Source organism: Tiliqua scincoides, chromosome 1 (assembly GCF_035046505.1).
Source record: "Tiliqua scincoides isolate rTilSci1 chromosome 1, rTilSci1.hap2, whole genome shotgun sequence".
NCBI classification, from domain to species: domain Eukaryota; kingdom Metazoa; phylum Chordata; class Lepidosauria; order Squamata; family Scincidae; genus Tiliqua; species Tiliqua scincoides.
The window spans coordinates 176,838,886-176,862,007 of record NC_089821.1 but is presented as its reverse complement, the minus strand read 5'-3'; the positions used below and the strand labels follow the sequence as shown (position 1 = coordinate 176,862,007).

The 23,122-nt window shown below is 41.0% G+C and overlaps 2 protein-coding genes across 4 annotated transcripts in view; one reads left to right on the top strand and one right to left on the bottom strand.

Moving 5' to 3' along the window:
* B3GAT2 (beta-1,3-glucuronyltransferase 2) overlaps window positions 1-9,469 on the top strand; it is a 38,270-nt gene extending 28,801 nt beyond the window's left edge. Inside the window, exons 3-4 of the mRNA XM_066612430.1 lie at window positions 9,145-9,293; window positions 9,383-9,469. Coding sequence (XP_066468527.1) covers window positions 9,145-9,293; window positions 9,383-9,469 — 236 coding nt within the window. The remainder of the gene's footprint in view (window positions 1-9,144; window positions 9,294-9,382) is intronic.
* Window positions 8,643-23,122, bottom strand: part of SMAP1 (small ArfGAP 1) — a 68,586-nt gene continuing 54,106 nt past the window's right edge. For all 3 annotated transcript variants that reach the window (XM_066612427.1, XM_066612428.1, XM_066612429.1), the window contains 4 exons: window positions 22,700-22,830; window positions 15,059-15,224; window positions 13,159-13,487; window positions 8,643-10,925 (listed from right to left, as the gene is read on the bottom strand). In XM_066612427.1, the coding sequence (XP_066468524.1) occupies window positions 10,791-10,925; window positions 13,159-13,487; window positions 15,059-15,224; window positions 22,700-22,830 (761 nt within the window). In that variant the 3' untranslated portion in view covers window positions 8,643-10,790. The remainder of the gene's footprint in view (window positions 10,926-13,158; window positions 13,488-15,058; window positions 15,225-22,699; window positions 22,831-23,122) is intronic.

Here is a 23,122-nt window from a genome sequence, read left to right as displayed (position 1 = left end):
GAAAGCTGTGATTGACTGTTGCTTCCTATCATGTATATACCAGGTGCTTATGCAGCAGGATCTCTGCATTGTAAGATGGTTGCATATTAGCATTTGCATGCAGGTTTCATGTTCATTGCTCATGGAAGTGCCTTCCATGTAGTGATTTATTAATGCTTGAAGCATTAACACAGTCTATTCTGTGTCAAAGCTTAGGGACCCTTGGTTTAATGTGGACCAGTATTTCAGGAGATATCCAGGAGGTTGCTGGTTTTGGTTTTCACTGCATCCTTTGAGAAAGACCCTGCCCAATATACTCTTCTGTAAATGCGGACAGTTCTAATATGCTCAGTACTGTTAAAGTAATGTGCAGGGGGGTGAGAGGGGATGAAGTGCAGGAGCACAACTAAAGGATTAATCCCAGCATTCAAATTCATAGAAACACATAGATAGTACGTTGAGGATGTGATTCCTGATGGGCATTCAGAGGCCAGGAAGGAATGGCTGTAGTTCATTGTCCACAGTCACTGTCAGTTCAACAATGCAAGACAAAGGCTGGGTTCCATAAATGTTTAACCATATGCAGTGGTGTCACTAGGGTTTGCATCACCCGGTGTGGGATGCCAGTGTGTCGCCCCCCCCATGCAGGGGGCGGGGCAACACCCCAGGTTTACTTGCGAGTAAACGTGACCTTCTGGCTTAGTTTCAGTTTCCATAGGGCTCAAGACATTCATCTGCTTGGAGGGAGGGACTTCCTTCTCAGGTGTTTTTGGGGGCTGCATTCATTGGATCAGGACTATTCTGGTGTTGTTGGATTCCTCTCAGCCTGCCCTTTCCAACAGACTAAGGCATGTTTGCCTACTCATGAGTAAACGTGCAATACGGCTCACTTTCACTTTCCATAGAGATCCATGCATTTTTTGTTCTCCAGTTTTTTGGCCATAACTTTTGATAGAAAGGAGATACTTCACTCTGGTTCTCTGCATTGCATTCCGCTCGAAATTCTGCATCCAACGGTATATAATATGATGGGGTTACTGCTAACCACCGCGATTTTAGTGTGTCACCCCCCCAAATGTGCATCAACCTCCGTGCGCGTCACCCGGTGCGGACTGCACCCCCCTAGCGAAGCCACTGACCATATGTTCATCTTGAATTAATGTGAACTCTCCAGGCATCAGGCCTCGGGTGTTGACATGCTGTGCAATTGAGCATTGTCCCAACTCCCTGTTCTTCAAAACCTTCCAGGCTGAAAGGCCAAAATCATAGCACTTCAGTTTGTCACTGCAAAATCTCCCGTTAACTGTGGAGGTCTTCCACTGCAAGCTGTTGCACATGGGCTTGCTATATGTGTGCCTTCTCTTGTCCATCTTCTTTTTGCCTTTGTCCATGCCCAGTTCATTTTCTGCCTTGTTGATGACTTTTTAGTTCCTTTTTACCTGTTTTCTGCTATCCCAATGTGCATGAAGTAAATGTGAATATTGTTTATTCTAAAATACAGGCCAGTCAAATTCTAAGTCCCACTTGTGCATTATAAGCATTAACTTTGTTATGCCAGTATATGTTGATAATGCAAGAGCGAGAATGCACATGAGATCAGAGACTTTATGGAGTACCTGCAGGACAAACACAACCCATCACTACAATCACTTTTCTCTTGAAGAAGTGAAAAACATTTCTAATTGGTTTAAATTCATGGTGACTCTTAGCTACCCAGTGTCCTATTGTATTTATTTTTATTCAGCATCAACAGAAAACCTGCATTGCTAGGCCTAACTTGGATTTGATGAAAAGTGCTAATGGTTCCATCATCTTCAAGAAGGCTGTAAAATAGGACTGAATGTAGTTTCCTTCCTTCTGGACACCAGAGTTTCCAGCTTTCAGTGGCAGACATTCTAAGCATGCTGGAACCCTAATTCTAAACATAGTCACTTGGAATTGTGGCCCACTATTTTCAAGTGAACCTTCTTTCTAAACAAGCATGCTGAAGGGCACAAAGGACCTTGTAGGTCAAGTTCAAATGCTGCAGGGCACAGTAACCAAGAAAAGTTTATGTGGACTAAATACAGTCATTGATCCCCTTGTCCTTACTAAAGGCTTTGTTTGTTCTGAGTAATTGTTCGATTTATTGGAATCCTTAGATGTAGACAGACTTGGCAATAAAGCATATTATTTGTATGGTATACGTATACACTAGTGCTGTGTTTCTCAATGTTTATCCTCTACCATACCACTTCACACAATCCAACTATTCAAAGAACCACCAGAAGTAACTGGCGATGACATCATTGCCAGTTACTTCTGGGTTGGAAGGCCAATGCCATGCAACAAACACCAGTAAGAGGCTCATGGTGGGCCAGAGGGCTTTTCCGAGTGTGGAAAAGCATGTTTTGGAGCTCTGCCTGCTGAGCTGAACTTCCTACCACTGTTGGTTGTGTCACATTCCTGGTCTCACTGCCAGACTGTAGGTGTTCAGGGGTTCCACGAGTACCACCATACACCACCTCAAGTACTGATGATGGTACCCATACCAATGGTTGAAAAACACTGCACTAGTGACAAATGCTCTTTAGCTACTTCTCCCTGTCCCTGGGATCCAGTGTCAGCTTTTCAATACATATTGGAGACCAGAGACCAAGGCTATCATTCATGTTCATGTATGTTGTGAGGTTTGTAAATCCCATCAGCAGTAATGGCTCCCATTGCCCCTGAAATCTTGGTGTCCCTGACTGTAGTTGGTGCTCCTGCTGCAACCTGTTTGCTCTTCTTTCCTGTGCAGAGGAAATGCTAGCAAGAATTGAGGAACTCTTGTTGGTGGTAGCTCCCTCATTATAGTAGGCTCTCTCTTGGGAGTTCTGCCATACCCTTTCCCTCTTTTCATTTGGGCACCTTTTAAAAACATTTTTGTTCCCTCAGTCCATCTCCAGTCATGTCTGAATAGGCTTGTGTTCTGTTCCCCGGAGTTTTTTTGGGTGCTGATTTTTATTCTTTTTTATTGTATTTTGCTGGTATGTTTTGAATGTTGTTTTTACCTTTTTTAAATGAAATATTTAGATGGTATTTAATGGAATTGTTAGCTGCCTTGAGTCTTTAGAATGAGGTGGGATGTAGGTCTTGGACAACAAACTCTGGGACTGTATTCTTGAGAGCTTATCAAGTAGGGACAACAATTGACTCTACAACGGTATCTTAGCGCCAAGGGTATCTCCTTCTTTCCCCTGCCCCATATTCTAGAATGGGTCTCCAAACTTTTCAGTACAAGGGCCACATTGTGTATTGTACATATTTTCATGAGTTTAAAAAAAATCAGTTTTATAAATGAATGAATGTAATGAACTTGGATCTTTTTTGTAATCAACATAAGATTCAGAACAAAAGAGAAATTTGACAAAGAAACAATACCATGCTTAAACAGAGAAATGATAATGAGTAAAAATAACAAACATTAGCAAATGTTCTGACAAAAAATAAATGGGTTGCTGCGGGCCAGATAAAATCTTGTGGCAGGCCAGATTTGGCTCCCAGGCCATTGTTTGGAGACCCATGTTCTAGAAATCTATTCTAGAGGTTGATCTGGGCTGGCAACTCACTTATTCAAAAGGTTGCTTTTTCTCTTTGACTTCTTATCAGCTCCTCTCAACTCTCACACAATCTGGAGACCCCATATAAATACAGGGAAATAAGTTTGCATAAACATCCTCAAACAGGAACTGCAGTTTGGTTTATGCTTTTGCTGTCATGGTCATGGACTTGCAGGCCAGCTCCCCCTGGACCGCTAGCCTGGGTAAAGCACCCCCTGGTGGTACCCAGTAGTGTTGTTAAGGTGTTTCAAGCAGCAGTGTATGCTGGGCCTGTTTCGCCAGAAAAAGCAGCAGACACAGATTTGACAGCCCCTTACATAAAGCAGGTGCCTCTCTGGTCTTGTCTCCTTTCCCATTCCCTATTGGAGCTGAAAAGTGCTGCCTGTGGTAGAGTGCAGTAATGCACAAAGATGGGGGGGGGGGCATCTCAGCACAGAACACTTGACCAATGCAGCTGATGTACCATTGGTGGGTTTGGGACTTGGCACTTATCCGCTGTTGTACAAGCTGCTGTGTCAGCAGAGCAGCCTGCAGAATGTCATTATCCTCAGCTGGTTTCTGCTTGCCCTGTTTCTACCATTATCAGTTCAGAAGCAGCTAGGTAGTTAGATGATAGCGTTGCTTTTAACGCAGTGTTTATTTTCAGACCCAAAACTGCAGAGAATCGCAAATAAAGTCATACATTACATGCAGAGAACTTTGTGCTGCTTTCTTGTCTGCACTGCAGATGAAAATAGGATATCCTCCCCCTAGCAAGAGGCCAGAAGTACGTAATAACCTATAAGCAGAAGATTTAACAACTACAACTTGATCTAAGGCAAGGATGTGATGGATGCTTTTGATACAGAAATGTAACATGTTTTCAGTGGCTGCCTTTTATTTCTATGTTGCAATCTCGGGTGTGTGTCCCCCAATAGATAATAGCTTAATCTCTGGATACAAATTATTTCACTTCAAAATAGGCTAGCTACAGCAGACTTTTTAAAGAACACAGATTGCATTACAATAACTTGCAGAATGAAAAGTCCATAAATTAGCTCTGTAAAAATTTCTGTGATTGTGTCCCAAAACATATACCGGTGTCACTCATTTATGGCCCCAAAAGAAGAAAGTTCCGTTTTTGTAAAGCTGTCCCAGGCACGTGGTGATCTTAGTAAACTTCTTTAAACTGTGTGTAATCTTAATTAAAAATATATTGACTTTGTGAACAGCTGGCAAACTACCTAAATGGTACTTTTCTAGATAAAAAGATGCTAGACCCCTCTCACTGAAATCATATTTTATAATCATGATAGTATCAAACTTATTACTCATAACAAGAGCCATCCATCCTATTACATACAAAAGGTAGGCAACTTTGCTCCAGGTATTAGTTTGGTATATATGAGGTTTATCTGTTCAGAGTGCAGATTTATATAATGCTATTCAACAAAAAGGGTTTACAAAGAGGTTTATATATTAAAATAGTTTTCTATTCCAAAAATGCCTACAATCTTTAAAAAAAAAAAAACCTGCAAAAGAAACACCAGCAAACAGCCCCTAGAAAAGACACATTGCTGGGGTAGAGGGATACTTACTCTCTCATTGTCAAATAGGAGCGCCACTGTAAAAGATGCCTATTTGCTCAGACAGCTGGGGCAAACTAGTTTTTACTTGTAGAGTAGCTTTTACTTATACGGAGATTAAACATGCCTCTTTAAAAGACAGTTCCCTGCACAGCTGGCTTGACCCTGAGCAGCCTCTGCTTCAGAATTGCATGCCCCACATGAGCCTTACTCTGCACCACTACTGTTTCTTTCTAGTCGTTCCCTGATCAGCTTTATGCTGAGGACACAGGCTTGTACCGGCACTTTGTTTTTCTGTCAAATTGGGTAATTGTTCCTGTTTGGAACAATCACCTTCTGGGATGCTCTCTTGTTCCATGGCTATTAACTGAGCACTTGTTCGCATCTGTTGCACTACAGAACATGGTGGTAACCCAGTTCTGTGAATCTGCATAATCTGCATGGTTGGAACCTTGACTGAAGGCACAGACAGGAGGTAGAGCTTTGCATGATTTTCAGTAGCAATTTAAGGGTTTCTGACACCAATATGTTTAATAAAGAGCTGCTGCTGCTTGCTTCCCCCTCCCTTAGGCTGCTGAAGCAACAAGAGGAGGTATGGGTTTTCATACAGAAGGTCTGAGTTCCAAGTTCTGGTACTGAAAACTTACATGGGCTGAGCATGTTGTCACACACCTCATTGCTCCCTTCTAAATGTCTCTCCTCTAAGCCATTACTTTATGCTTGGCTCCAGATGGTGGATAAGAGAAGGGCTCCTAGTGTGTTTAAGGAAAAAAAGTATGCCCTACAAGCCTGATGATTTCCCACCCCTGCCTTATTGTAGCCAATTCATTGCACTCCAACAGCAGAATGCTGGAAAAAAGGGACAACTGTGCTGACTGTTTCAAAGTGTCACTAATGTGCTAATAAATTCTCATGACAGCAGAAAATAAAATACTGTTTTCAAAATAAGAGATTAGATCTGTGGCATCAGAAGACTCATCTTGAGCTACTACCTTTGGATTCCAGAGATCCACAGGCTGCTATTTATTCTGATAGTCTATCTGCAGGTTTGTCAAAAAGATCCCCAATAGAGACGTGCCCTCCATGAATTATGGGTCTGCTTCATGGTAGCTAGATTTTTGTATTAAATGTGGCAAGATTTTTTTGTATTAAATAGCAACCTCTGCCACTGAATGAGACAAGAGACCTTGAAGACTAACATGTTTATCACATGGGTGCATTAGACTTATTTCAAATGTTATCTTTGAGATTAATTTCTTCGTTTCCCCTCAATCCACTCCCCTCTCTAACAGCAAACAGTTCTCTGCCTTCATTTTAAGTTTTCTCTTAAAACCTACTTTAGTAAAATCTTTCCTGGTCTGCCTTTGGCCTAACCATTCATTTCATTGCTCAGTAATCATTTCATTGCTCAGTAATGTGTGTTTTTTGCTAGACATCTATGAAGACAGGCATCACCCTTGCCCATTCTTAAAACTATTACTCAAAGATATTAACTATATACACAGCAGACCAGAAAATATTAATGGTGGAAATGTTTATGGGTCAGGGAAGCATCTAGAAGTATCTCCAAGACACTTAAGATGACACATTATCTCAGTGGAAAGTAGCTTGCAGGGTTTGTTTCTGTGGCAATAGCTTGCTGATGTAATCTTATAGAATCCCTTAGCTCTGTGCAAAAGTGATTTATTTTTCCTATCTAAGATTAGAAAGTGCTGTAGTTTGAAGTTTTAGACAGAATTAAGGTTTTACTTGATCCAAGGTTGCTTTTATTTTTGGCCACTTCTAATATTAGAAATGTTGGTCTGCAGCTTGTTATTTTGCAGTAGTACCATTAGAATGGGTGTTTTATTAGTATGACATTGTCCAGCCTCTGCTATTAAAAAAGATCAGTAGGCAAACACAAAAAAGGCGCTACTTAGAATGTGTGTTTTTGTTGTTGTTTGCTTTGTAGAGATCAACCAATATATTAGACAGGCACTCTTGCAATATGCTGAGAATGGTCCAATACCATTCTGTACTGGGTGTGAATTTCTAAGCTGCTGAGTCCAAACTCCTTCGATTAACTGATTTAGATCCAGGAAAACTATAGATAAGAAAAATGGCTTTCTAATAATCTAGGCCCATTTGCTGAAGAGTAGGTCTTGCTCATCTCCCTTCAGAATAAACTTGTATAGAAGCTACTAGTCATCATTGTTAAAAGAGAGAGTGGAATACTTCCCTTAGAAACATGTTCATGGTCATCTGTGATGGGAACAGTTAATGAGGAGGGAAAACACACATTCTTTGTCATCTTCTTTGTCATAACCTTCTTTGACATAACCTACTTGATTATACCCAGTATTCCACAACTGAGCTGACTCAAGCCAGAGCTCTGCCCCAAATAAAATGCTACTCATGCAACCTTGTCTTTGCATTTTACTACAGGCAGTCCTTTTGTTCTATGAGCTGGTCTGCACAGTGAAGAATGTTCTGGCTCAGCTACTGTCATGTAAACAAAAAATGCAATTGCACAAGGGATGAACAAAATATTCAGTGGGAGGACCACCACCTTTAGTGTCAATGGTTTTAGGAAGTAGCAAATATAAATAGTTTGGGAATTCTTGGTTGAAAGAAATGACACTGTATCCAGAAGGTAAACTTTCATATTTTCCGAGAACCCTTGTGGTGGAAAGGTCAGTGTGTCAGACTACAACTGGGGACAGATGTAGGCTCAAATCCCCCCTTAGCTATGATGCCCAGGATGTGACCTTGGGCCAATAATTATCCCTTGCCTAACCTATTTCAAAGAGACATTGCTACAATAAAATGCAGAGGAGGGGAACATGTGTGCCACCCTGAGCAACTTGGATGGGTAGGATGCAAAATGTAATGAACATGTTTAAGACAAACTCAAAAGTCTGGCACAAAGAATTACACCAGAAATCTCTTGCGTGTATATGAATGCAGTATTTACATATTGACTTTCTAAGTCAATATACTGACTTTCTAAATAGAGGGGAAAAAACCAACTAGTCTTCTCTTTTGCAAGTCTTGGCCAGACTAGAACCCAGAACTCATGTGACAAGTAATGCCAGTCTTTTCACAAAGACAATAAGAACCCGTTCATTAAACCATGCACTTGGTAAGAATCCATTCCGATATCCCTCTTAGGAGCTTTGGTTTGTACTCGAAGGAGCACATCAAGAAGCAGGCAGCATTTTGCATTGTTCCACATGCAAGTGCATAAATACAGGATACTGCTCCTTAAATTAAAAAATTTTATGCTCCCTAGTAATGTATTGTGCACACACAAAAACTAGTCAGGATTCCGTTCAAATTTTTCTGCACAATCACTTTCGTATACATAAGCCCCCTTCTGCAAGCAGAGGGGATAACTATGAATACAATCCATTTAAAAAAAAATTTTGTGATCAAAGAGAAGGTTAATGTTATATTATGCATTATATTCACGGAATGCAAACAGAAAGGATCACAATTTTTATAATTGTATCAATGAAATACTTGTTTGCATGCAGAATTCATTAAGTCAGGTTTATTTTGCCCTCTAATTAACAGTTACATTCACTTCAGACTTCAATTTTCAGTTACAAAGTTGGTGACTAGAAGGAAAAATGGTTTATTTATGCTTACCTTTTCCTATCAGTCAGGCTGCTCATCACATTCCAATTGCTTACATTACATTTCACTGTTTACATTCTGTCAAAATGTACAAGGAGTTAAACAGATACTATGAGAACAGAGTAACTTTTCTGGATAAGACAAAATGGCATGTAACATGAAAAAGCTGCATACAAATTTTAAATTATGTGAGGCAACCACATGAATGAAATTGTGGTTCATGAATGAATGTTCATGAACTACATGAATGAAGTACTACTGCATGATACCATAAACCCTTTGGTTTGATTTTTTTAAATAAAAGAACTGTTTCTAAAGGCCAATTGTTTGAAATGTCTAAAACTTTGGTTTAATAGTTCAACAAAACTTGATTTGATTTTAATAAATTTTGATTCACAAAGGGTTTGCTGTGAGCCTTCAGGTGATTTTGTCCAACCCCAAAGCTGTATTCAAACGCCGTGGATCACAACCTGGAATGCAGGAATCTGATTTTTTGAAACAGATAACTACAGTGGAAGAACTGGAGCCCAAAGCCAACAATTGCACCAAGGTATTAAGTTCACTATTTTTCTGTAGGAATCTTTCATTGGAATAACCAAGAATTAACTACTTTTCCTCCCCCACCCCCACTTCTTTCAGGTTCTTGTATGGCACACTCGAACAGAAAAGGTAAATCTAGCTAATGAGCCAAAGTATCACATGGACACTGTCAAAATTGAGGTATGATCTGTATACATAAAATGGGACATAAAAATTAATGGCTGCAACAGAGTTCTGCCTACCTAACTCAGTTAAACACTCAAACACCATACTGTTTGCTGTTGTGCAAGAAACATCCTTTACTGACTTCTGAAAATTCAGTAATGAAAGACTTCTGTGCAAACAATCTGTCTTTTAAACCTAAGTTGGATGGCTCAAGATGTGCATAATTTGTCTTCACTTGTTTTGCATGTGTTTTCTCCAATCTGTTTTAGTCCTTTAAGTAAATACTCAGATTGTAGGTTGTTTTCACACAAGACACCAGTTCAGTGCAGTGGAACACTGAAAAAGTGATTGATCAAAGCAAATGTAAGATTTCAGTCATTTTTTCATTCATAATTCCAATTGCCAGGTTTATGCTTGACGTTTATTTGCCCCTGAATTAAATAACTTTGTTTTGAAGAGTCGTAGACACCATCTTACGAGAATGAAATAGTCACACAATATTCTATGGATTTCTTTAATATAGGGAAGCAACAGCTTATCATTATGAGGCACCATAAACTGTAAACACAATTATGGGAATAAACCTGGATACAGCTGTAAAGACAAAATTAAATATACATTTTAGCGAGTTACCCTGTATGTATGCTGTGCAGCGTGTATATATAGTTTTTTTTAATTAGTCTTGTACAACCTATGTAGCCAAATTGCCTTTTTTTGACATAGGGTACTCAAATACTTGACTAACTTCTAATTTAAAGGATACAGATGGAGGCACAGTGACATCCAGGTTTATCTCTCTTTCACTAACCATTTCCCCTGTTTACCACATCATAGTAATATCACAGTGAAATGAAAAATGAAACAAAATCATTGTTACACAAGGAAAAAACATTCTTCAGTGATACATGTACACTCTTATTTATATGATTAACATTTGTTCATACAGTACCTTCTACAGGATTCCTGGGTAACTGGTGGGTTTACATATTAGATAGTACTAACATGATATCTATTTCCCTTATTTGCAAATATTTGCTCTATAACTGATAAAATTGAGTATGTAGTTGGTCAAATAGCTCTTCCAAAAGATACAGTTCATGAAATCAAATGTACTGTGGAATGAAAAAGCTGCCGGATGATAGGTGCTTTCAATCTGCTTTTCACTACATCAAAATTTAAGTCAATACAGACCACAACACGGTCAGTTAAGATTACTTCTTAATATGAACAACTCTGTGAGGTCGGAGGAGGAAAAAAAAAATATGCACATGGACAGACCAGGGAAATTAGATGCCGCTGAGCATGGAATGTCAGGTCTCCAATCTAGTTTCTATTGCAGTTTTCATTTCCAGAGTTGTGTGCTGAGAGTCTGGCCTGAGGAACCTGCAGTCCATCCTGCCACTGTGTTTGGGGGCTGGCCAAAGCCCATCATATTGCTGGAACTACTCAGATTCATTCCAGCCATCTGCTGATTCATCTGTGAAGTGCATGCAGAATTTTAGTTAGTATACAGGTGTGCAAATACTCAAATCATAAGACCAAAGTTTAATTTTAAAAACAAACCCACCCAATATACCCCACACTGTGTTCAGAATATTTATTTCTATCAAGACACGAACAAGTTCCTTTCAAATTTCAAACTAGGGCCTCAGAAATAATTCCTTTAATATATTAACTTCTAAATTGACTAACCAACACTTTCAGACAAAATTCTGGTTTCCAAAAGCAATGCCAATTCTTTAAAAAGCATTTTGCTTTGGAATTGCACAAATACAGCTGAAAATGCTACAGATTTTCATACCTGTTCTAAATCTTGAATCCCTTAATGCTGCTTTTGTGCTATCAAACAGCTCAAAACTCAAAATATAATTGCCTATTGTTTGGTTTGTGTGTGTGTTGTACTTCTGAATATTTCAACAGTAGCAACAATCATGAGTGCAGCGGGCAGAACAGTTTGTTGAAGAATACAGTTTGTGAACCGACACCTGTAGGTATTGGAGAGACTCCAAATATCTTAAGGGTTTTCAAGACTTACTGAGGCTAGTGTATATATCACTAGCATGGACCCACTTCCATGCAGTGGGATGCCATAAGATTCCAGTAATACCAGCAGAATGGGTTGCTGGCTTGGCATGACCTGGAAGAAGTCTCTAGGACCACCCAGTGCCTCCAGATTGGTTCGTACTTGGAGCCATTCAGACACAAGGGTGGGCAAGAGGGTCTGGCCTGCAATCCACCTCGCATGGGCTCATGACCCAGTTTGGGAAAGGCTGGTCTACATTATTTTACACCATTCATTGCTAGGTAAAAATTCATAAAAACCTGTACCTGAAAATCATGGTTTGCTAAATTCTGTATGATTGCAAACAAACACAAAAAGATAGCTATTTGATGACCAAATGTTTCAGAAACACATGCTCAATTACCAGAATTCTAATTTGACAGTGAATTGTTAACTGCCTTTAGGAAAAATTATGCAAACAAAGTCAATCATGGAATCCTCATCTATTTCTACTAATCCATTCTTCCTCACATACACACAGGTTTCCTCAGTGGTATTCCTAAGGCAGACCATCTCCATGCTCTATGGGTTTTATGGGACATGCTTGCATCTTCCTTCTGTTAAACAGCTGGTGATATCTATTACACAAGTATACTGCAAGCTGGTAAATTGCATTACCTGCAAACAGACATCCAACCATAGTGAACAGGCCTAAACCAGACGCTGACAGACCAAAAACAAGGTGGCTCCACAGACTATATCAGAGCACCTGTGCAGGCCACACTCTACACCTGTTAACTGCCATTGTCACTGGCTCTAGTTTATATTGTTCCTTCATACGGATGTTACTGAGGCCGATGGATGCAGCTCTAGGAACAAACAGCCATGCTGCTTTGGCAACACATTGAAGCAGCTGTAGTAGTCCTGACCTTTAAGTTATAAGATCTTTAAATTGGAAATGGTTGTGTTGCTAGCTCAGAATATTGGTCATGTGGGCATTGCCAAAATGAATCTGATAAAAGAAAGGCACATGGTGACGTTCTTTAGAGTAAGGTAAATAAGCAAATGCAAGGTCTACTGTAAAAAAGAAACCATCACATCTAATAGAAAAAGTCTTTCATGACCACTTTTTCCAGCTTTCACTACTTTTCATAATGAATGCAGTATTGCATAAGAACTAAGTAAGGTAACAACTGCAAAAATGCATTTCTCAATGCCTAGCATGCTCATCTAAGCTGAAATAGCTGTACACTGCACACACTGGCCTATATCAGAATTTTAGACCTAAAACAGGCAAATAGTTTTGTTTTTAACTTGAAATTCTTTAATACAAAACTACCAAAGTTGAAAAGCAAGTGGAGTGACTCATATGGGCAAATATGACAAGTTAATTTTTTGAAACAATACTGAATGTGTTTATTACTAATTATTTTGGATGTTTATTTGTAGTAGCCTAGAACACTTTTTAGTTTTCCCAATTGCACAGAACCAAAAGTCAGACCTATCTGCTATGTGGTCAGTTTTCTTTTCAGTTTAAATGTATCGCTTAGCAAAACAAGCTTCCGTGGGGATACACAAAAGCAACCAAGATAAACACATATATGCCAAAAGCTGCAGTCCTCCTGGTGAAGCTTTATTCCTCATATGTGGAATTTAACCCAAACACAAAAAAAGTTCATCCCCTCCCATGAAAAAAGTATGTTCCCACCTGAGAAAGGTTCCACTGAGTTGGTTGATTCTGCTGCACACCGTATTTATTTTGTGCTGGGGGTATCTGTCCCACAATTGTTCCTTGGGGTCCAACGACATTCTGAGGAAGTCCCAAACCAGCAGTTTGTGTAGTGACAGAAAAACCATTCGGCATCCCCATGCCCACCATCATGCCTGCATTATGTCCTATGACAGGCACCGATTGTCCCATCATGTTTCCCATCATTCCAGGAGCTGCAGGAACTGGCACTCCCATGGCTGGAAAAGTCTGAAAGTGAGTTGATGGTTGTGCGGTAAAGGATATAGGCTGTGCCCCCATGAATACACCTGCATGGTGCAAAAGGGAAGAGAAAGAAAAAGGAAAAATGTCATCCTATCAGCAATGGCTTAAGCTCTTAAGGTACTTTTGGAAAAGCATTTTTTCCTACCCAAAACTTAGGTTGCTTTTGACAAAGATGGCTAACTAAGCTGCCTTACTGGATTGCTCTAAAATCTACAAGTGGCTCAATGCGTTTTGCCAAGGAATCTCACTAGTGACAAAAGCCCTCACATTCTTACAAATTAGGAGTGGGAGAGCATTGCAAAAGAAGAGTAGAGGTGCAAGTACCCATTGGCACCTATAAACTGGTGCCTTCCATGCTGCTGAAAAACAAAGGAGCAGGCTTCAGCTCCACTCGTGCAGCTGCTGCCGCCTCATTCATTTCCCAGTTCAGAGCAGACCCATCCTTAGAAGGCAACTGGGGCAGCCACCTTGGGCACCAAACTTGGAGGGGGCCCACAGAGTGATGCACCTAATTTCTTGTCTCCCATGTTGCTGCAGAAGAAGCTACTTTAGAAGTAGAGACTTCTCTGGTATGCGCCCTCTGCTACAGCAAAGGACTGGAGGCTAGGTGGAGTCAGAGAGTGGGAGGGGCAATCCTATGCATGACTAATCAGTTGTAAGCCCTATTTATTTCAGTGGGACTTGCTCCCCAGGTATAGAATTTAGTCTTGAAACCAGAAAGGCAGCAGACCAAGTTTTGCGCTGTGTTAAAAATAATCCTCTGATAAGCTGCCACCTCGTATACCATTTACATATAAGTATGCCACAAGTACTCCCACAGACTGAGGCCCTGTTGATCTTACAGTTATCAGATGAGAACTAAGTGACTAAGCACAAAGTGGGGGAAGAGGTGCAAAATATTTCTATTTTCTGGCTGTTGCAGAAATTTAGGAAAAATACTCTCTTAAAATAGTATTTGTATCCATCATAAGATATGGGAGGCTCAGGAAACTTCCCATATAACAAGTCTCCCCTTTTTTCTCCCATTTTGCTTCTTGGTGTTTTGTTCCTATTTTTTTCTTCCTTACTTCTTTCTCTCCTTAGGGAGTTTGCTATTTGTCTCTTCATAAAGGCAATACATATTTGATAATATATTTTTTTTTAAAAAAGAAAGCGGGATCCCAACTTTTTCAGAACCGGTTAAATTTAATTTATAGTGCTTTAATTGGTATTTTATATTTTAAATCAATAAAGGAAAGCATTTCTATTATTATTAGGGAATTAATGAGCTCAAATTTGTTAATTTGGGGTATATCTTAATTTTTAAGCACACTTATTATGCCTTATTTCACACACATAAATTTTGTTCGTGTGCCATAATAGGAGGGCCCTGTACAGGTTGACTAGCTCTGAGTCACGCACCCTTCTAGGGATGGCCATGATTCCAAGAACAATAACCATTCTCAATCTTTAATTTTTTTCCTTTAGACTTTGCTGCTCAATTTTAGTTTCTCTGTTGTAGAAAATAAAAATTAAATCTTTGTACAACTCTTAGTCATAAGCCTAACTATTGTATTCATAGCACAGCTTTCAGTTAAGTTGATTCACTTCGAAAGCAAATTTAAAAACCAATTACCTGGAGCATTTTGCTGTGGCATGGTCCCCGTGCCATACAGTGACAAGATGGAGTCTTTGGAGAGCTGTTTCTTTAACGACTCTTCAGATTTTGTTTGTTCAGTGAATAGATCAAGATCTCCAGATGCAGCAGATAAGGCTGCTGCTGCAGGGTTAGTGGAAGCACTCTGGGAAATGAAGGTCAAATGTGATGACTGAGAAAAGTTAACAGCAGAAACATCAGCTGGTACTAGATTTCAAAAAGTAGTTTAATTATGAAAGGAGTACCAAACTTGCCCATTACTGCTGTCATGTACCTGAACACACTGCAAGAACAAAATTTTCACGTAACTAAAACACAAAACCAGGAAATATAATACTACCAGTTTTCTAAATGTCGCCTTTAGAAATTGTTGCCTGATTATTTTTCATAATCAGGAAGCTTACATGAAACAGAACTCTGGAAACTCCACACTTGTGCACAAAGGTATTGTATTGTATGCCAATAATGTATGCCATAATGAGAAATGTGTGTGTGCATCTGAGAATATTGACTGGCCCAGGATCACCAGACATACACTTGTATGATTTTACACACTGCATGTGTTTCCTGCAGAAGACATCTGTGAACACCTGTGTACACACAGAAAATGTGCTTGTTAAACTGTAGAGCTGCCCTCAACACGAACTACTATATTTAGAACCTCTCAGGATACCAGAAGGCAGTTTTTCCCCTAGATTAAAAGTCAGGGGGCCCTTTTCCATACTGCTAAAGTACTGTATACAGGATTGTGGTGGACCACTGTATGCAACATACACACTTCGCCATTTTCCAAATAAATGCAGTATTGAAAAATGTAACCTATTCATTTGGTCAATAAAAAGAGAGTACAGTAAAAATACATAAAAATTGCCTTAACCAGAATTTATCCTACACATGATGCATGAATATCTCATGCTCTTGCAATTCCTGTTTATCATCTCTATTCTAGTCCCAGATAGTGGTAACATGTCCTTTACTCCTTCTTTGCCTTCCTTTTCACTTTGCAATTACTCTCCTTGGATTACAGACTGCAAAATTTCTACCAAGAGATGCAACATACAACTTACTGACTTCTCAAAAGCAATACAAATGGTTCCGGCTACTGGAAGCCTTTCTTAAGACAAGATTCAAAAAATGAAATGAATTTGTGCCCTGTTTAATGAGAGATGACCTGACCAATTTTATCTGATTTTCCAGTGCTGGTGCAGCTATGCCAAAGGGGCATGCACTGCATCTTGTGGTGAGGCAGCAGTCACAGAAGCCCCCCTAAGGAATGAGAACATTTGTTTCCTTATCTTGGGGCTACATTGTGGCTGCACCGATGCTGGAAAATTGGATAGGATTGGGCCTATAGAGCCCAATCCTGAAGTTGGCAGTAAACTTAGTGCTGGCTCCAGTGTTGCAAATGCGCCATAAAGCATATTCACAGTACTGGGGGAGGAAGAAGTGCTGGTGCTGGGCCAGTGCCAGTAGGTGCTGCATCTTAGCACCAGGAGTACGGCTGGCGGTCCCACAGCACTGGCTAGAAGGGTTTTCGGGGCGGGGGAGGAGGCGGGGAGGAAGAATGGGGAGGAGAGAGGGGGAGGATAGAGTCTGCGAGGTGGTGGAGATGACAGCAGTGTCTGCTGCCACATCTGGGCAGCCCAACATGAGCCTCCTTGATTCTGCACCCACTCAAACACAGGCACAGAGCCAAGGAGACCCATTGCCACCAGTTGCTGTCTGCTGAGGGGAATGCTCTCTTCCCTTGAGGAGACCCCGGCAGTAGCTCTTTTGGTGCCACTGCAGTCCTGGGCACCACTTGTTTCAGGATTGAGCTGCCAACCTCTGTGCCTCTCTTTCCCCTTCCAGATAAGGTGGTAAACAGAGTTTACCTAGTTTACTTCTAGACCAGGGTTGCCCAAACCCCGGCCCCCAGGCCACTTGCGGCCTGCGGTAGGCCCCAATCTGGCCCCCTAGGGAGCTCCCCCATCTCCAATGGGCACTCGGCCTGCTGGAGACCCACCAGAGCCCTCACTGCCCCGAAGCGACTGGCAACTGCTCTTTGCAGCGACAGCGAGGAAAAGACTAAGCACTCACAGGAGAGCAGGAGCCCCACCCATCCATAACCCTCCCATTAGGTTGGGGAAGCTGCAGCTGAGTGCAGGCGTCGTATGGGGGTGAAAAGTCCCGGGTCTGTTTGTCCTACTTGAGTTTGGCTGGGGGGGGGGGCAGGCACTGAGGAGGGAGGGGAAACTGAGTATCTGTGCTGCTTGTGTATGCTAGGGGGCGGGTGCTGTAAGGGAGAAATCACTGGATGTTTGAATGCCACAGGAGAGCAGAAAGTCCCATAGAGTCAGTATGGCTTACTCCCAGGAAAGTGTGGATCCGATTGAGCTGTAAGTGCTTGGTGTTGGAAGCGGGCGTGGCAGGAAGAACTCATGGGATGAATGGGGAGGAAACCTACTGCTTTTGCTTGTTGGGGTTGCTGGCAGAGAGGGAGGAAGGTGGGGGGGTCCGTTTGTGAATGGGGACATACACATAGCTCTCTGCCTGCTTCTAAGTTTGTTTGGTGCTGGGTGCAGGCTGGGGGAGGGACAGAGAGGGAGACAGGCAGCTCCCTTCTCTGTGTGAATGAGGAGAAAAACTCCTGTCCTGAGGGTGCAGGTGCCCACCAGCTCCCTGACTGATTGTGTTCCTTTGCTGCTACTTGTTGCCAGGATTGGGGGGGGGGTGAGAGTAAAAACATGGTCCTGCATGGGGGGGAAGCAGCCCACTCTTCTTAAGTTTGTTCTGTACTTTTCCCTAGGAAGAGGTGTGTTATATGTGTCAGCAATTATTTTAACAACTCCCCTTTTCTGGATCTCATGCATTACAAAAAAGCTCAGTAAAATTCATTCATTTATAAGTTCAACTCTAATATATTCACTTATGTAAATGTATTCAGATTTGAAATGTAAATTCCCCCCCCCCCGGCCCTTAACACAGTGTCAGAGAGAAGATGTAGCCCTCCTACCAAAAAGTTTGGATACCCCTGTTCTAGATAAAGATACACCAACAGATATGTCAATTCAAAGAAACCTGTATGTTGAACGCCTTTTCACCTACAGTTAACACTCTAAGCATGAAGGAAAACTACTCTAGGAAGTCTTTATTTTTGAGAACTTTGTACTGCAAAAGTGTGTTTTTTACCAGCTGTATTTCCTATATATCCTTTAATAGAGAATAAGCTTCCTGATTAATCTGGACATACTTCAGTATCTTTAACGTAACACAAATAGCTGGATATGTTTCTAAGGAAAGATACACCTAGATACATTAAACTCATCTTTAGTAATTTTTCCCCCCAAGTAACCGTAAAAAAGCATCTTAGGACAAAAATATCAGTCAAAACCACTGTAACAAGGCACTTTCAACTAATTTAAGACAATATAAGTGAAATGGGCACAGATGATTTGCATAAAACACTTGAGTAATCTGTGAATTTGATTGTTATTGTCACTGATGAAGACAAAAGAAAAATCAAAATTGTTTGTGAAGTCTGGATTTTGTGTTTGGGTTCCCAAATGTTTCAAATGGGTTTTGAGTACATAAGCACAGGTCAAATGCCTCAGAAAGAACTGCATCCTTCAGAGCTAGAAATTCTTACACTTTTAATGATGTCAGAGCATGAAGAAAAATCTCTTATAAACCATAATATACTTACAAAAACAGCCAACAACCAGGTGTCAGACTAGGACCAGTTCAAGTCCCCACTAAGCCCCCACTAAGCCATGAAACTCAATTGTGACCTTGGAACATGCAGCCTCTCTCAGGCTAACCTACCTCACAGGACTACTGCAAAGATAAAATGGAGAAGGGAAGGAGGAAGTCTATATGTGATTCTGAGCTCCTTGGATGAAGAGGAGGATTTGCCTGCTCAACCCTGTTGTACCCTCACTATTGCCAGTGCAGAAGCATTTGCCTTAAGGTTTTTTTTTGGGGGGGGGGGGATTTGTCACTGCAGTCTCTACAAAATAGAAGAAACTTGTTACACAATGATCTGGGAGTTGATTATGGGAGCTGTCAGTCAAGAGGCCACATTTCCTTTAAAAAAAATTTAGGGGAGAGGCTGGAGTGAAATAGTCTCTGGAAATTGGACATTCACAATTGGGCTGAAGCTAAAAAAAGAGACAGTGCCGGAGATATTAGCTGCTGTTTATTGGCTTGCCTTATAGGGTTGCCCTTGTTTTCCTGCCCCAACCCACTGTTTCTTAATTATATCAATAAAGTACTTCCATGGATAGTAATACCAAAGTCTTTGTGTACTGTTTATTGATGGGTAATGGTCTTGAAATTCTCTCCCATGACACTGACCTCTCCACACTATTTACAGGTAAAAGGGTTTTCAGATTGTTTCTGACACTATCAGGATAGCCTAGTGAACTAGGAAACAATGGCAATGAACATATAGGGCAGGAAATTGACACAGCTTTCCTGTAATAAAGAGCTTTTACAGAGATTCATTAGGCACGGATAGGGGCTATTACTGCAGATGACTTGGACTATTATGGTGCCACTGAAAACTACTGCTAACGTCAGAGAGAAGCCCTCTCTTGGCAAATTCCCAAAGTCATATCACTCAAATGAATTGCCTCCATTTATGGTTTGCACAGTAATGTGATTGTGCTCTCCATGTTTTATCATCTGTGACTGTTGCATCACACAGGCAAATCATTACTTGGTTTGGCAGTTCAAGAGAGAAACATGCTGATGTTGATAATAAAACGGGTTTTCAACCTTGTTTGGCAAGTACTACCACTGCCACCAGAGATGGCAGCTGTCCACAAGAGTGGGCAACTTGACCCACAACTGGGACTTTGTTCTGCACTGTCTTCACAAACATGCTTCTTTTAAAAAGGCCAGACAGCTGCACAGCCACACATCTGTCCATTGGTGCATCGCTGCCCTGGCCATTTCCATTTCTGGGGGGACAGTGAGTCCATGTAGTGGGCCATACTGTGAAATTTACTTATTTTATTTAAAAGATTTTTATCCCGCCTTTCTGCTGCTGGAACAGATACCCAAAGTGACTTACAATTTATGGATAAATATACAATATATAAAAACAATGGATAAAATCAGAAAAAAATAAACAAATTGGAGGAGGGCAAAACTGTTTATACTCAAGGATCTGCTATAGAGGTACAAGAGGCACCAATGCCAGATGAAACAAAGGTTTTGAGCCCTTACCAAAATTCCATGAGGGAGGTAGACCTTAACTCCCCCAGCTGGGAGTTCCATAATTGTGGCGCCACTACTGATAAGGCTTGCCCCTGTGCTGCCATCCCCCTAACTGGGGAGAAAGGCAGCACCTGCAGGACAGGAAAGCCCTCTCAGATGACCTTAGAGTGCAGGCTGGAATATGGGAGAAGGTGGTCCCTCAGATAACCTGGCCCCAAACCGTGAAATACCAGAAGTGGTACTATAGTGCGATTGGTTGCAAAGCACCACAAAAAAACTATTCATTTTTTTTGCATGTCAAGAGTATTATTTTTAGAGAACTTTAAGTACTGTGCAAAGAATGGAGAGAGTCCCTACTTGAAGGCTTATTCATCAATGCCTCTTCATCAAGATGGAGAGGTAAAGAGGTCAGAAAGGGAGGTTAAAACATGCAATGATAATCAGGCTCCAACAAACACAGTGGAGGTTTCAACTTCTTGTTTAAGTCAATCTCTCAAAGGGCCAGATGAAGAGTTAATCATGCCATCTGGCCTGCAAGTGTGTTTTTAAACAAATTGTAAATAGCAGTTACGAGGAGACCCCACTCTGGGTCCGGACTGCAACATGGAGGGCTTTAACTCTATGCCTTCACTGCAGTTCCATTCTAGTTCCATCCCCCCAACAGTAATTTATATTTTAAATACACAAACATCCCCAACTCAGCATTCTGCCTTAGACAATGCCCTGCCAGATCCCTCAGGCAACTTGGTTCTATCAGTGATGTTTGTTGCATAGCCTCTAGAGAAGTAAAAAGTAAAACAGCTGTCATAAAGGCCAAAGTTATGGCTATCATGAGTGGCAACCATAACAAAACTATTGTCTTAAAAATGTTTTTTTTTGTTTTGTTTAAAAGAAACATTTCTCTCTCTGTAGAGGTGGTTATGACAATTACTGAGTTTCAATATACAGTGGTGCCTCGCATAACGAAATTAATCCGTTCCGCGACTCCTTTCGTTATGTGAGTTTTTCGTTTTGCGAAGCGCGTTTTCCCATAGGAATGCATTGAAATTTAATTAATGCGTTCCTATGGGCAAGAAAAGTCAGAACAAAGTCAAATTTGGTTTACAAAGTGTTTATTAAGTGCTCTTTAAAGGCATACATACTGTACAGAGGATTTCAAAAACGGGATGCTGAGTGGGGAGCTTGAAGGCTGTAATCCTGTGCACACTTTCCTGGGAGCAAGCACAATGGGACTTACTTCTGAGGAGACACGCACAGGATTGTGCTCTAAGCTGGGGAGGACAGAGCAGCTGCACTCAATTGCTTGCTTTTGCCATGATCATGGGGGAAATGTGAAGGAAATGGGGCAGTGAGAGGGTGAATGAGCGATGGGGGGATGCTGAGTGGGGAGTTTGAAGGCTGTAATCCTGTGCACACTTTCCTGGGAGCAAGCACAATGGGATTTACTTACATAAACTGACATGAAGATTCTCCCCTTACTAGGGTGGATGGGATAATACAGTGACATGAAGATCTGCCCCTTACTAGGGTGAACGGGATCATAAACGGACATGAAGATCCCCCCTTAAGACAAACCAAAACAAAACAAAAATTCGTTATGCGAAGCATAAGTCATAAAAATTCATTGTGCGAGTTACCAAACTTCGCACAATGCTTTCGTTCTGTGGATTTTTCGCTGCGCGGGGCATTTGTTATGCGAGGTACCACTGTACTTGATTCTGTAATGACTGAAGTTCAAAGGTGGGTAAACTGCAGCACAATTAAATGAAGTTCAAAATTGTTACCCACACTATTAATGCAGCCATGTTCCCTAGTTGAGTCACCAGAGCTCTCCAGAATATGGAACATAAGTGCATAGCCACAAGAGAAATGGAGGAAAGGTTTATTTCTTCTTTAATTGGGAGCTATGTTAAGTTGTGCATCTTCTGATGTAACTTCCAGTTTCTCTTCTACTGCTGTTTCAGGTCTTAAGAACTATGCCTTTCCTTACTGTTCATTTTCTAATGGCACATTAACAATTAAATTTCCTCATCACGTGCACCACTGAGAGTAGTTCAGTTGGAGAATGGAGGGTGGCCAAAGATGAGCATTCTTGGAGCTGCTTCCCAATGCCCAACATCTACAAGTTTGCTTTTCTAAGGGTTGCGGTCATATGCACCTCAAATTTCTATGAATCTGCAGATTGTACTTATGCAATACTAAACACATTGTGTTGGTACAACCATAAAAGCTTATGATATGCTGCATTTCTAGTAACCAACAGAACCTGAACAGCCTGCCCATTACACGGGTACAAAGGGTGTTGGAGGGACATTGTAAGAACAACCAGGGCATCTTATATTACTAAGCATGTTTTCCATTTCAAACTCTCAATTTCAAAAAGGGCTAGCATCCTAAATCTACTTTTTTGCTGCTTACCTGAGAAGGAGGTATAGAAGTGGCTGGCAAAGGATTAGAAACCATTGGACCAAATATATCCAGGTCATCATTCAATGCTGTGGCAGAAGTGGTGATGTTTCCATTCGTATTAGAGGAATCAGCAGGACCATCTTAAATGAGAGTGTTTTAGAATGAAAAGCATTAAACCAGATTTTGATAACTGTAAAGCATGTAACAAAGCAAGCCAATTACACTGCCGTTGCTTAAAGGCATTCTATGTTGGCAGACATCTCCCCCACGTATTCGTAATACTACATCCTGACTCCTCTAGTGTTTCTGCCAGTGTCCTGTAATTTAAAAGCTACAGCATGCCAATGTAATTAGCAAAATTTCAACACATTAAAACACAGCTCAAGGCTAGCCTAATGACATCTAGGCTGGTTTAGCAGAATTATACTTTTC